We start from the raw sequence: 13,660 nt of genomic DNA, 5'->3' as shown, positions 1-13,660 counted from the left end.
TATATATCCGAAACATTATAAATACAATTTTTCCTTAACAATGATGTCATCAAATCACAATGTACTAAGTTTGATGCCATAAAAAATACGGAGTAAAAAAAAAAAACTAATTGTACTATAATTTATTTATGTAATATCTCGTTAAAAATTAAAAAAAAAATTTAATTTTTTTAATGTAGCGTTGTTGTATACTAAAACCCTAGCATTAGAGATCCTTAACCCTAATGTTGGTGCTACCCTTTCTTATATTCCAAAAGTTATAAGCTTCACATGGGACGATGCAATTGGATGGTTGGGTCTTGGGAGTGCGTAGAAGATCCATTAACTTTTAGCTAAATCTTTTGTGCAAATTTTTTATTTTTAAGTAATCAAGACCAATTTATACTAGCCAAAGACCTTTTTGTTAAGCGGCATAGCTGTGGCACTCCCAAATGAGAAGTCACAGGACTATAATCTAACCTACCTTTTGTTTGTGATTCACACAGTAAGAGATCACAGGTTTGATCCCCAATGGGCGGCGTTGGCTCTTTATATTGAAAAATGATAAGTTTAGTCTTGTTTTTTTTTTTTGGGTGACTATAGTCTAACCTAATTTTTGTTTGTGATTCACACAGTTGTAATAATGACTAGAACGAATGAACTCACGACACATTTCCACCATATTAATTAATTGCTCGTGAGATTTGCTTAATTGAAAGAAACTAGAGGTACATTATTTTTATGAAGTTAAAAGTTCATTTATTAACATAGTTTTTTAGAAAATTAAGAAAAAGTATTTACCAATAACAAATTTTCATTTTATAAAGTGGAAAAACACAATTCTCTTATTTTTTTCAAGAAATTTAAATACAAAAATGCACAAAGTTTCATATATAATTATCATTCCATTACCTATAAACTTCTAATTCACTTATATATATATATCTATTTCTATTACCCACTACATCATTGACCTACAATCAAGTCTTAACTATCTATCTACTCGGCTACTCCTACTACCATGCATCGACATGCCACATCCTCACCCTTATTTACTTATAGTTATGATTACGATATTCTCTTTGCACAAAATTCTATATTTTCTCTATTTCCTATCTACTTATGTCAATATAATTTACTTACATGCACTTAAGATTAGAAATTATTTATATGGTATATGTCTATATAAACTCGAACTATAAACTGATTTTATATTTTCGATAAACTTGATAGTTTATTGGTTAAGATATTTTTAATTTCGTTATATCTGAATATAAATTTATTTTGGATAAAAGATGTTAAAATCTCACATGCATTAGACATGAAAGGAAAAAAAAATTATTATATCCAATCAAAACAAACATATATATTCAAAAATAATATCGAATCAAACATATCAGTGATCACTCAAAAAGAAAATGCTATTTTCCGTACAAATATTACTCACAAATTTGCCACATCTTTGATGTGGCAAGTTTTAATAGATTTGTTTTTTCTCTGTTTCGTTTTTAATTTTAAATATCAACCTATTATAACTTGCCACATCCAGTAAGTTTATGAGTGATAAACTGATAATGTAGGATCATCTGGCATTATCCCACTCAAAATTTTGAATTTGTGAATAATTTAATAACGTTATAGTACCTAAAAAAATTGATTTTGAAAAATCGGTGTTAGTAAATTGTATTATAAATTAAGAAATAGAAAATAAAGATTAGAAAACTTTAAAACGTAGGTAAATGCATTGTGCCCTAACTTTTTGTAATTTTCTTTGTATATATCATTTTTCGTTTCCAAGTATTAAAAAAAAAACTGTAATTAGAAGATTGCTAATGTTGAAATATCTTAATTATTCATTTAGTATTAATCTCAAAAATCAAACATTGACCTTACTTAAATATGTGAATCAATGTTACACTCTTAATTTTTGTCCCTTTTTCTTGTGCTAAAAGTATTGTACATTATATTTTTTGAACCAAAAAAAAAAATCATTCTGCTAGTGTAAAACATTTTTGTTTTCCTCAGTATGTTTTACACAAAATTAATCGTAATGGTGTTTACATCTCCCCAAATGCTTTGTCGGATCGTGGCGTGGAAGGCCTTTGGGGTTGGGAATTTAACTTGGGAAGAAAGTTAATCGTAATGATGTTTAGGTGAATTAATTGTTTAGTTTATCTTTAAACTTCTAATGTATTGAATATTTACATTCAATAAATCATATATTCAATAGATAAATTAAATGTCCACGTGTAATGTTTCACAACATATAGCAAGAAAAGTATATACTTGTATGCTAATTAAGCTATGATATATATTGATATGTAATTAACATCCATAATTCAATATAAAATAATCTTTCTTCTTTTCTTATTATTACTATTGAATTCAAGAAAGCGATGTAAACTTGTATTCAGCCGATACCAAATGCTCTCAAAGGTCACTAACAAGCACACTCAATGGATATTTATCATATCCTTTAAATTTTTTTTATCTTACATTTTAATATAATATATTCCCTTTTAATGAAGGTAAAGTATTGCTGTAATGAATAATGAATTATAAAGATGTTGACGTGGTTATACCTTGTGCGTATAGTAGCGTGAAAAAGTGACGACAAATTATAACCATTCATGGTTTATCAATGACTAAGGCTTTTAGTAAATAAAAATGTTAATTTTATATTATTACAAATTTTTATGTTTATAGTATTTATAAAAGTGACTCACCCAACAAAACTCAAGCCCGCCAAAGAGCGGGCTTTTTTGGCCTGCCCCGCCCCTTCAGCTCGTATGACAGCTCTACTCAATAGTGAGGTTTCTAGCACAAATTTTTAAGTGTCAACCAGGAGGAAAGTAGGGAGAGAGGAAAAAGAAGAAGAGGAGGAGGCTCAAAAAAATAAACAAACAAAAGCTACAGACGTGCTAGCGGGCACATGCAGTGTTGAGCGCCAGTGTGTGAACCTTCTCTTTTTCTGTGATACGGAACCCACAAAAACCCACATCTTGACCTCACATTTTCTCTCTTCTCCACATCACATATGCTATTCTAAAAAAAAAAGTGAACAATCACTAAGAGCATCTATCTCAGTCCAAGATTTTTTGTGCCACTAGGAGAAAGAACAAGGAGAACAAAAAAGGAGTAAAACTAAAAGGAAAATTTTTTTTTTTAAAAAAAAACCAATTAAAAGACCTTTCTTCTTCAGAGTGACCGCTAGCTAGCGGCCATTCTAAAGTGTCCCAGTAGACACGTGGGAAACACACCTTGCTTGGGCGGCAGTGTACGCCAAGCGCACTATTGTCTGTTTTTTTTCCCTAACAAAATCTTATGTTTTGCAAAAAGAAAAATCAGCTCAAAAATCATCTTCCACATTAATAAAAAGCCATTTCAAAATTTGTAGGCTTTGAAATATTTTGCAAATGAAACATATATCATGCATAACTAATTTATGCATTTGTCATCTATAAATTCATTGAGCGAACTACAAGTCAATTATGTAAAAGTATACCCAAAATAAAAACAAAAACATATTTCTTCCAAAACAATAAAAATAAATAAATAAATAAATAAATAAATAAATAAATAAATAAAGCTTTAATCCCCCCGTAGCATTATCCTATTCATAAATAAGGCATCATATCATAGTGAGTGCTATTTGGCATTAATTGTGATGGCAAAGACCTATTTATTGTAGTAAAATTATTCATACAAAATTGGATTTATTGTTGCACGGACAAGGTTACACATACCTCCAAGAGCTGCAAATGTCACAAGGTTACCTACATCTACATGGTAGATTGAGAGCTTGTCGTTGATAAAATACACCTTAAACTTCAACCAAACAACAAACAAATACTCCGTAGCATATATATGTATATAGAGAGAGTAAAAGACTCTTCCGATCTTCACCCAAGTCTTGCCGCAAGAAGTGGAATCAAAATTGCATGCATGCCACTTGCCACCCATAATACAACTCCAGAGACAGTAGTATTTAGGATTAGTTTTGCTTAACAATATATCTCCATCTCACAACCCTACTCCGGTAACTTCAAACGACTGAAGAGCACAAGAAAGCTGTGCTCCGGACCCTACTCCGGTAACTTCAAACGACTGAAGAGCACAAGAAAGCTGTGCTCCGGAATGACATAGAGAAACCCAAGGTCTGCACCTTTGATATGTGGCCCCACACCCTATGCCAAGTTTAATAATTGCGCTTCATTTAACATGCAACTTCAATAACACCAAATCATATTGAGAATTTTATACAAGCTAGGTTCTTAGATTGATTACCTTGCCATTCAGTTGCAGCAACTCGCCCTCAACCCACTTGGGATTTTTGAACCCATATTCTGCTATTCTCCCTTGACCTTTGTAGCTTGCAACCTACAAATTCAAAGGCAAAAGGACACACTTGAAATATGTAAGGCAATTCAAAACTGTATATTTTCAATGCCTATTGTTCATCAACTTCTACAGCCAGGTATAGTAATGAAATAAATTTGTCATAAATAGAAAAAGTTACAGTTGGTGGTTATTTGTCAGTTCTATTGTGTGGAGGTTATGCAAGCATTCAATTCATTGGAGTCCTTCCCTAATACACACACACACACAATCCTTTGTTCACCCAATGGAACCTTAAGAATGAAACTCAGAAACATACACTACACTGACTTAACAAGTCTCCAAGAAATTCAGATGTTGCAGTATCAGTCTTGTTTCAGAATTATTATTACAAGCGCAAAGAATTTAGTTTAACTCTCCAAGATGCAGCTCTGAGATTTGAAGAATTCAGTCTAGTACTGTAATGTAATATTCACAGCTTTAAGAAATGCACTTCCTTTCTCCACAAATAGGACTTAGGAGAACCCAACAAATTTAAAAGAATAAAAGAATAGAGCTCCATCTCGAGCTCTATGTACAGATCTGTATGAAGCTTTGTCTCAAATATGAAACGGAGCCAAAGAACTCCCTACATGTCAGATTTGAGATGAAGAGAGCTTTGTCTCAGGTAGTCAGGTATAAGATGAATAAGTGCATCTTAGACAAAGCTCTCTGTTAGTGGGTGATGAAGGTGAGGGAGCCTTTGTGGCCCAAAATTCAAGCAGCGATGGAACTTTGAAAGGCAGACACCAGCTCTTCTTCTCCACATCTTAAATAATCGGCTACGATTTTTCACTAAAAAATTATCCGCATCAACAAAGAAAGACATCCTTGTTTCTTCGATTTGAGGGAAAGAAAAAAAAAAAAAAAAACAAAACAAAACAAAACAACCTCACCATGACACATCAACGCCACAAGAGGAAAAAAAAAACATAGGCCACTTGATCACCAAACCACCGGTAGTTTACCAGGGTTGACCACCTAATTAGCTTGATTACACAATTTTGGAGTGTTAAATGGTTCAATTGCAGACGGTTTAAATTTCATGGCCAAACATCATTTTCGCTACAAGTAGAGGGTGTATTTGACCCTTATCCAAAACCATAAAAGCCACCAAAGGAAGGCTTTTTATCTTTTCATCCACTATCTTGCTTACTATTCTAGTTTGTACAGTTATTTCTTAGAGTTGAAGAGAGAAGGATCTTATCTAAGGGATAGCAGCACACTGCAAAACCACACACAGATATAAACAGTAACCTTCGATATACTAAACAAGCACAGGAAAGATTAGATTAGAGTGAAAAGTATTTACCACTCCCAGCTCATCTGGATACATCCCTTTGTTAGTAAATCGATTTCCTTTTCCGATTTTAGCACGGAATGTCACCTGATAAAGCAAATTCCTTTATTATCATTCAGTAGACGAAAACATCCACCACTAACTACAATTTTAGTGAACCTGGCCAGCTGGAACGTTCATATCGCCTGTCAGTTTTACTGCTTCAACATACTCAAAGAACTCCATACCAGAGGATTTCTCTTCATCGCGAACATTCCAGTTCCCATATTTACGCTTTAATTGCACAACCTCAGTACCATAAGGTCCAAATGCACCTACATATAGGCCTAAACCAACCAAGAAACAAGTTAACTCCTCAATAAATTTCAAAAGTAATTAACAGCAAAGCATAGTAAGAGTTGTGCGCAAATTTGTAAATATAAGCGTATGAGTTAAAGGCATATGGTCTGTCTTTATGTGTGTACACATGCATTAAGGAATCGAGGAAAGGGAATGCTGACCATCAAAAGGATCTAAATCACTGCCAGAAGTGGTAATCCTGGTAAAATTTGTGTACTCAGACAATCTATCCCGCTTCTTCGCCTGACTAACGACAAGCTTTAGTATTTCTCTTACATTTTTTGAGATCTGCAAATGTTGTAGCTTAGAAAAATTAATAAATAGATCAAAACAGAGATAGGCAAAGGTCATGCTTGGATACAAATTACAAACTATTTCTTTTGTTTCATTTGCTTCATATAACAGTTTATATTTTTTTATGGGTGCAATCTAATCATTATTATTATCCAACCTTTCCCTTTAAACCAGGTACAAGGTCCAAAGAGTAAGAGTGCCAAAAAAACAAAAAACAAAAAAAAACAAAAAAAAAACCATACCCCTATCCTCCCCACCTCTTCTCTTATTTTTTGCATTGAATCTTAAAGCCATATTTATAAACAGTGGCAAGCAAAATTTAGGGACTGGATACATAACCTTTGAGGAAACTTTATCAGAACTTAGAAAAACCTTAGCCACATCAGGAGGCATAAGTTCTGAAACACTTTGGGCTGCAATAGCTGCCACACCAACTGCAGATTCAGAGTTTTCTGCGCTATCGTGATCTTGATATGTCTTTGGAAGGTGAAACACAAAAGAATCCTTTGCCAAATCCTTAATTTCCGCCTGCATGCGAATAAATTCATCTTTTGTTGGATTATCTTCTTTATTATGTAAAACCCCACCAACAAAAAGTTTCATATCTTGACTCTTTTCATCTTCAGCTGTGCTGCTCTCTCCTCCCACAGAAATTTGATCATGATGGTTGTCGTCAAGATCAGTAGTTTCAGCACCTTCATCCTCACTGAATTCACCGGAAATAGTACCATCATCGTCTTCTTTACTGTTTTCACTGTCATCATCCACTACTTGCCGCACAGAATCACCATCCTCTATTACTTCTTCGCCAACATTAAGTTTCATAACTTTCACTTTCAAATCAGGGATTTTATCTTTAAGAAAATTTATCACACTTTTTATTCCCTCCTCGGCAGCTTCCTCAACATCCATGCTTTTACCTTTGCTTCTTTCTGTTTCATCTTCATTGACCTTAACATCAATCACAGATGCATTCTCAAGTTCAGCAGACGAAGGTCTCACTGATTTTGAGTCAGATGAAGTTGAATTAGCTTTAGTTGGTTTGGTTCGTTTCAAGAATACCACCTGAAAAGAAGGCCAATGAGAAGCAGCAATAGAAAAATGGAAGGTGAATATCTGAACAGTGGTGTTGCTTTTACATCACCTGCATGTTGTAAGAATTGTTAGCTTCTTTGACAACATAAATCTCAAACAGTGGTGTTCCAGGAGAAGCATTGACCAACTGCCTGCAATTAACCAGCACTACGTCTGTTATTGTATTTCCAGAAATGACAAAAGATTACCACATGAGAAGAAAGATTACAGTCTCTATTTCGGTTCTCTCATTATTACCTTGGGGTATAAGTCCTGCCAATAAACCTGCCCATCCCAGGTGTTATACGTACTAATCTGCCAAATGGATCACCAGAATCCTTTGAATAGCCAACCCACCAACCAACCTGCAGCAAGAATAAGGATTTAAAGCCAGAAGGGTGTTTCCATTTCTTTTTTTATTTTCAACTCACAAATGTATGGGAACCTAACAACTGATCTCACATGTGCAAGATGTGGTGCATTTGTCCTTTTGGTTGCTTAATACCTTCTCTATCTATGAAGAAAACCCGATTAATAAGCCCACTTTTAACATTTTTGCACTATTCATTTACAAATGAAGTCTTCAACCTATGTACCAGAAGGTGGTACCATCTAACAAATATAGTTGTTTCCCAAGTACTATAGCACTTTTCTTAGGATCTGTTTAACTCAGAACTGCAGCAGTATGCACATTCTTTATTTGATGAAGAAAATAAGAAAGATATGTGGCTCACTCGTTATTTAATGAACAGAATAAGCAAATATACCTCAAAATGCATTAGGTTAATGCGGATAACCATTAATGCATTTCTGAAGTGCACTTTGCACATGTTTGTCCAGTTTCTGAAAAGATGCGCATTTTGAGAAAAGGAGTTTGGAAGATGCACATTTTTGTAAATGGCTCCCAAACACCCCCTTCTATTCATTCCTTTTTTCATCAAGTTGTAAAGGAGACTTGCAGACTTAATTATATGTATATAAATAGAAAAACCAGGAGGGCTTAGCTGTTCTAACAGGGCACTGAAATAATGGTTGAAATAAACCTATGGAATTCCAGCAATTGCCTTTCTATATATTGGAATGACAATCTTTATAATTGTCACACTATAAACTCATATACTTCCAACCCAAGAAACAAATATATGACAGAACAAACATGGCCCAATAATTGACACAACCTGACATACAGACTTAAAACACCCAGGAGCACCCATGTATCGAACAGCTCTTGTTGATGTTCAGTATTTCTATTTCTTTGCTTCTTTTGTTTTGAATATTTAACAAACATGGCCCAAGAGAATTGGGCTAAGCCAGACTGCCAGAGAGCTAATATTGCAACAAGTAAGCTATTAAAGAAGACATCACTCCTGAAGTCCAAGAGACACTAATGACTTGGGTGCTTCTTTTTTGCCATATTTTTCTGGTAAAAAATGATTTTCATTGAATTTGTTGATCAGCAACTCTAATTATGATATCAACTACTCTTTCAAATTTTGAAAACTTAATAAAAATAGAAGTTAGTACAATACATTATTAAAATTAGGATAACTCTTTGGTACAAGGGTAGCTCCACTGGTATGTACTACTCATTAACTGTTGATTAATACCCACATCTTTGTCATATCCAAGTACCCATAGCCACTCTTCTAGCCATGTCCCCGTATCCTTCCATTCATATTTTGACAAATTCAGCTTCTAGATTCATACCACACTTGAGAGTGTGTAACCTAGATTATGCTTTTATATACTTAATATATCCCATATTTTTATAACACTTCAATTTTGGTATGTCTTATTAACATTGTCTTCTTAGAAAATTTACTATTGTGTACTAACATTTTTCTATAATGCCCTTCTATCATTTACAATTTACAAAAGACAGAGGGCCAATGGCCTACTTTAGTGAGCATTGTACTTGTACCATATACTACTCACAAAAAATCGTTGTCCATAAAATTTTGTGCCAAAGCGTAAGGTGGCAAAAATAATGGGACAGAGGCAGTAGTGCTGTCCCTATAAGATTCTGAAACTCTCATTGACCAATTAACCCACAAGATAATGCAAGAAAGGTTGTATATTTCAGAATACAGTGGTTATTATAGTAAAAGAAAAAAATTATCAAGTTACACACAAAAATTTATTGTCATAACACATATTAACATGATGCAGATTCAAATTTTGAACATAAAGCTTTAAGAGTAGGGAATGGATCCCACTTGGAGACTAGCAGGGGCATAGAGAATGAAATTTTCAGGAAAACAAGTAGATTACCAGACCACTTCCAGTGCTTCGGCATAATCTTGAAGCATCATGGTAACGCTCTTCAACTATTGCGTTCTGTATAGTAGCAGAAGGAAAAGATATATCATTTCCAGTAATTATTCCCAAAGAATAATTATGCCCTTTTTACTAGAATATCTACCTTCAATTGCAACATAATTTCCGCAATAGTATCCTTTGAAGTTGCTTCTGCAATGGCTGTTTTCAACTTTGCAGCTTCCAGGAAGTCTTCATTTTCTACCGCATCTTCTAGTTGAAACTGTAACAAGAATCAGAATAATATCAAAAAGTTTCCATTTACATCTTCACTTGTTCAATTTCCAACTACTAATCAAGTTAAAGAAAGGAATTGCAAGGGTACTTTACCACTTTACGCCAAAAGATTGTAACCCAAAATTTTCTTCTTACACATGAAAATTATTAAATGTAGTAACAGTCCAAATTCTAAACTAGAGGTTGCAACATGAAGCACTTTCTCCGACCATTATATAGTGTAAAACTCTTGGTAGCACAAAGTGCATAATGACCTTAGTTCTTATGTTAACAAATAATGTACCTAATACTTGGTCAACTTTAAAAACTTTATCCCAATCCACTTGAAGAATCTTTGATTTTGAAGAGGTTAGATCATAATTGTGTATATTTGAGATCCAAAGTCCAAGATTAGTTAGATAGGGGAAGTGTTATTTTGTAAGGATTGTGTGATATCTCCTGGGGATAAGCTCAATGAATCTTCTAAAACTGTTGTGCAAAAATGGTAAAATGATTTTTTTAGGGGCAAAAAAATTTTAAAGTCACGGTGTGAAGGAAGTGAGAAGTTAGTTTCGGAAGAATATCTTCTGAAGTGATCTGCCATATTTTTTCCCATTTCAGGGAGCTTCGAAATTTCCAAATAGTCAGAACAGAAGATGGACCTTGGAAAATGATCTTTCAAACCCTCTTTTTGAGCTTAAGCTCTCTTTTCTGTCCTAAGGCATCCTTTAAAAATGAACTATACAGAAGATGGACTTTGAAGATGATGGACTGAACCCTCCTTCCAAGTTTTGCCGGGGATACTCTGAAAATATCCATTTAACTGCCCAACTACACTTAATGCAATCCAACAATACTACAATAGAAAATCTTTTAAGTATTAACTGTACAGAAAATATCTGTAAAAGCCCTAACTTAGCTAAATTTTTTCCAACAAGAAAACTACAATACATTGCAAATCAACATCAAGCTCCAGAGTTTTCGCATCCTTCCTACTGAAAATTTTCATTGAAGCTTCTCCCTAAAATTTCCATTCTCCTATTCAAGGTTCCAATAACAAACACTTTGCAATTTATATTCTTCAATCTTTTGTATCCTTCCTAACATTTAACATACTCAGTCTATAGACTGTCACAGTTTAGCCTAATAAGTTTAAAACTTCACCTTTGAGGGGAGAGGGGGCACTGTGGCCATGGTTTCAAAGATCTTTAACCATTGGGGCATCCAATTGAGGGGAAATCTTCTCAATCTTTGTCTCTTTGATAGTTCTAAAATATTTTGCCCCCTAAAATAAAGTTAAAACTTCTATCCTTTGTTTTTCAATTTCTTGATAGGTGATAGTTTAAAAATTTTCAAATAATATGATGGCAAAGTACAGCTTATGCACTAACTTCCTTTATGTTGCTCTATTGTATTTCTACATCCCTACTCATCATGCATTCTGCAATCAGCAAGTGACCTCTAGAACAAATCTATCAACAACAAAAAAAGTGAATATGTACTAAAATCAATATGAACTACCTTCATTTGCCTTCTTCAATAATGTACTAAAATCATATCACCTACCCTCATTTTGTCCGTTTCAATACTAGTAGCCTCAGAAAACCTTGAATGTTAAAAGTAGCCGCTTCTATCTATTACATTCATATCTTAAGACTAAATTTGATTGATTAAAGCCAATCAATAAACAAACAAATCAATAAAAAGCCGAAAACAAAGAAAAATAAACTTGCATATAAACAACCTCAGAAACTAACACTTCCAAAATTTCAGCAAACTCAATAATTTCACAACAGACCAAAAAAGATACAATAAACAGCACGATTAATGATTACGAAAGAAAATACTACAGGATAAATTACACACGCACACACACACAAAATCTAGTTCAGTGTATTAAAAGATTGACCTTAAGAACAGAAGCGTAGCTCTCGGCTTGTTCCATTTCAGAGAAATGCCGAGTCCATCGATTCCAGTCCCAATTAGAGGAATCAGAAGCACTAGTATAATCGGAAGAGCAGCTACTGTTGGTGCCGGGGACAATAGCAGAAGGAGAGGCTGGACCGTCTTTGCTACATCGACAGCGGAGCTTCGAGTAAAGGCGGTCTCTGAGGAACAACAATTTGTTGCCATTGGGGTAAAGGAGAATCGGATTTCGCCGCGGAAAAACACGATGATCGTGTGAAGATGAAGATGAGGGAAAGGATGATGAAGAAGACGAAGATAAGGAAGGCCTGGGTTGACTGTGTGGTGCGTGCCAGGCGTTGGCAACCGCCATATTATCTTCTGCTCTCTCCTCTTTTTCCTTCGCTTTTCTCTCTGCTTCTCACTCTGCCTAAATTCAATTCGGCTTTTCGTCTCCTTCGGGCATCACCTATCCACAGAATTTTTATTTTACTTTATTTTTTTTTATTATTTTATATTTTGTTTTTGTTTTTTGGTGTCTGCCTCGATAATTATTATTCGCAATTCCTATTCTTTTACGGAGTATTTGCTTTTTTCTCTCCCCCTCTCACCGTTAGTTTTTTCTTAAAATAATATCACCTTATTTTACCCGTTAATTGTGTTTGTTGAGTAATACTGACTATGTTATAATGCAAAATTTGTTCATGATTACTTTTCAGTGGCACCAAGTTACACCCTCATATGGGAGGTTGTGTGTTCGAGTCTCAGTGGAGACAGTATTAACTCTTCGTATTTTAGTAGATTAAATGTATTTGTTTTGTTATTAATTAATTAATTATTATTACTTTGTTTATAATAACATGGAAAGGTGGTAAAAGTTTACTCTCTTCTGGACAAGATTATAGATGGGACTTAGGAGACCATGGGAATTTTTATAAAACATTCAGATTCTCTATCGTTTGCTTAATACTTACGTTAATTAGTTTGTTTTTTTTTTTAGGATAATCACATTAAATGTACAATGATATGGTAGGACAAAATCCACATGGTCATTGTAGAATAGAAATCTATACAATTGATGAATTATACGAAAGGTGAAAGGAGACAGGTAACTTTTAATTATACATAACATATTTAATATATTGCTTAATTATTATGTTCATTAAATTAAATTTGTAAATCTAACATATTATAATGTTGAAGTTGGGAGGTCACAGGTTCGATCCCCAGTGAGGACGTTGGTTCTTTGTGCTTCAGTAGGTTGATAAAGTATGTATGAACAGATACTACATTGTAATCGAGTCAAAAAATATTCAAAAAAAAATGTTGAAGTTGGGAGATCTTTGAGTTCCAGGAGTACAACTCTATTCTACTAAACACTTCATTGATTTTTGTACGTGTTCGGCATTAATTTAATTACACAGTGCGCATATTATAACTAGTAAACTGAATAAAAATTACAAAATGGCTTTCCCTTTCTAGGGTGCTCCATTCTCCAATCTCCACTATGGCTGGATTCTTCATACTTAGCATCGTATACCTTTACCACAATTTCTGAAATAACAGCGATAATGATGATGAACCAGAAAGGGCTGTACCTAATTCGGTTTGAATCTCTTAGGCCAAAGTGGTCTCTTTTAGCCCATTCAGAATATAGGGCCTTTAAGGACTTGGTTTCTAGGGCTTTATGCCTATTTTTGGACCAAAATTCATGGTATCATGGGCTACATAGGTTGATGTTATTAATTTTAGTGAGCTTATTATATGCATTGGCCGGACAACATCTCAGCAATCAAATATTGACTTACGCATCTTATATCCTGGATCATGATTCACAATGCATATTGTAAATCTTTTTTC

At 34.0% G+C, this 13,660-nt stretch overlaps 1 protein-coding gene across 2 annotated transcripts; it reads right to left on the bottom strand.

Moving 5' to 3' along the window:
* Positions 1–3,615: 3,615 nt before the first annotated feature.
* On the bottom strand, positions 3,616–12,257 carry LOC116009949 (protein EXECUTER 2, chloroplastic-like). 2 transcript variants are annotated; one of them, XM_031249166.1, is made up of 12 exons: positions 11,805–12,257; positions 9,786–9,902; positions 9,635–9,700; positions 7,622–7,728; positions 7,434–7,515; positions 6,629–7,354; positions 6,157–6,283; positions 5,816–5,982; positions 5,669–5,743; positions 4,267–4,359; positions 4,064–4,166; positions 3,616–4,009 (listed from the first exon to the last, which is right to left on the bottom strand). In XM_031249166.1, the coding sequence occupies exons 1-11, from the start codon at positions 12,171–12,173 to the stop codon at positions 4,065–4,067; spliced, it is 2,031 nt and encodes a 676-aa protein (XP_031105026.1). In that variant the 5' UTR covers positions 12,174–12,257; the 3' UTR covers positions 3,616–4,009; position 4,064. The 2 variants fall into 2 exon arrangements, with proteins under 2 accessions (XP_031105026.1, XP_031105025.1); XM_031249165.1 differs by having other exon boundaries at positions 3,616–4,166.
* Positions 12,258–13,660: the final 1,403 nt, after the last annotated feature.

The sequence above is a fragment of the Ipomoea triloba genome, chromosome 2 (assembly GCF_003576645.1).
Source record: "Ipomoea triloba cultivar NCNSP0323 chromosome 2, ASM357664v1".
Classification (NCBI taxonomy): domain Eukaryota; kingdom Viridiplantae; phylum Streptophyta; class Magnoliopsida; order Solanales; family Convolvulaceae; genus Ipomoea; species Ipomoea triloba.
This window is presented reverse-complemented; position numbering and strand designations above follow the sequence as displayed.

What these genes read in the sequence shown, in the direction of transcription:
- LOC116009949 (XM_031249165.1), bottom strand. Translation starts at nt 12,173, where the DNA reads ATGGCGGTTGCCAACGCCTGGCACGCACCACACAGTCAACCCAGGCCT. An exon ending in GAAGCACTGGAAGTGGTCTG is followed by an intron (nt 7,729 to 9,634) that starts GTAATCTACTTG and finishes TTCTTGCTGCAG; the next exon opens with GTTGGTTGGTGGGTTGGCTA. An exon ending in TGATTTAGATCCTTTTGATG is followed by an intron (nt 5,983 to 6,156) that starts GTCAGCATTCCC and finishes TGGTTGGTTTAG; the next exon opens with GCCTATATGTAGGTGCATTT.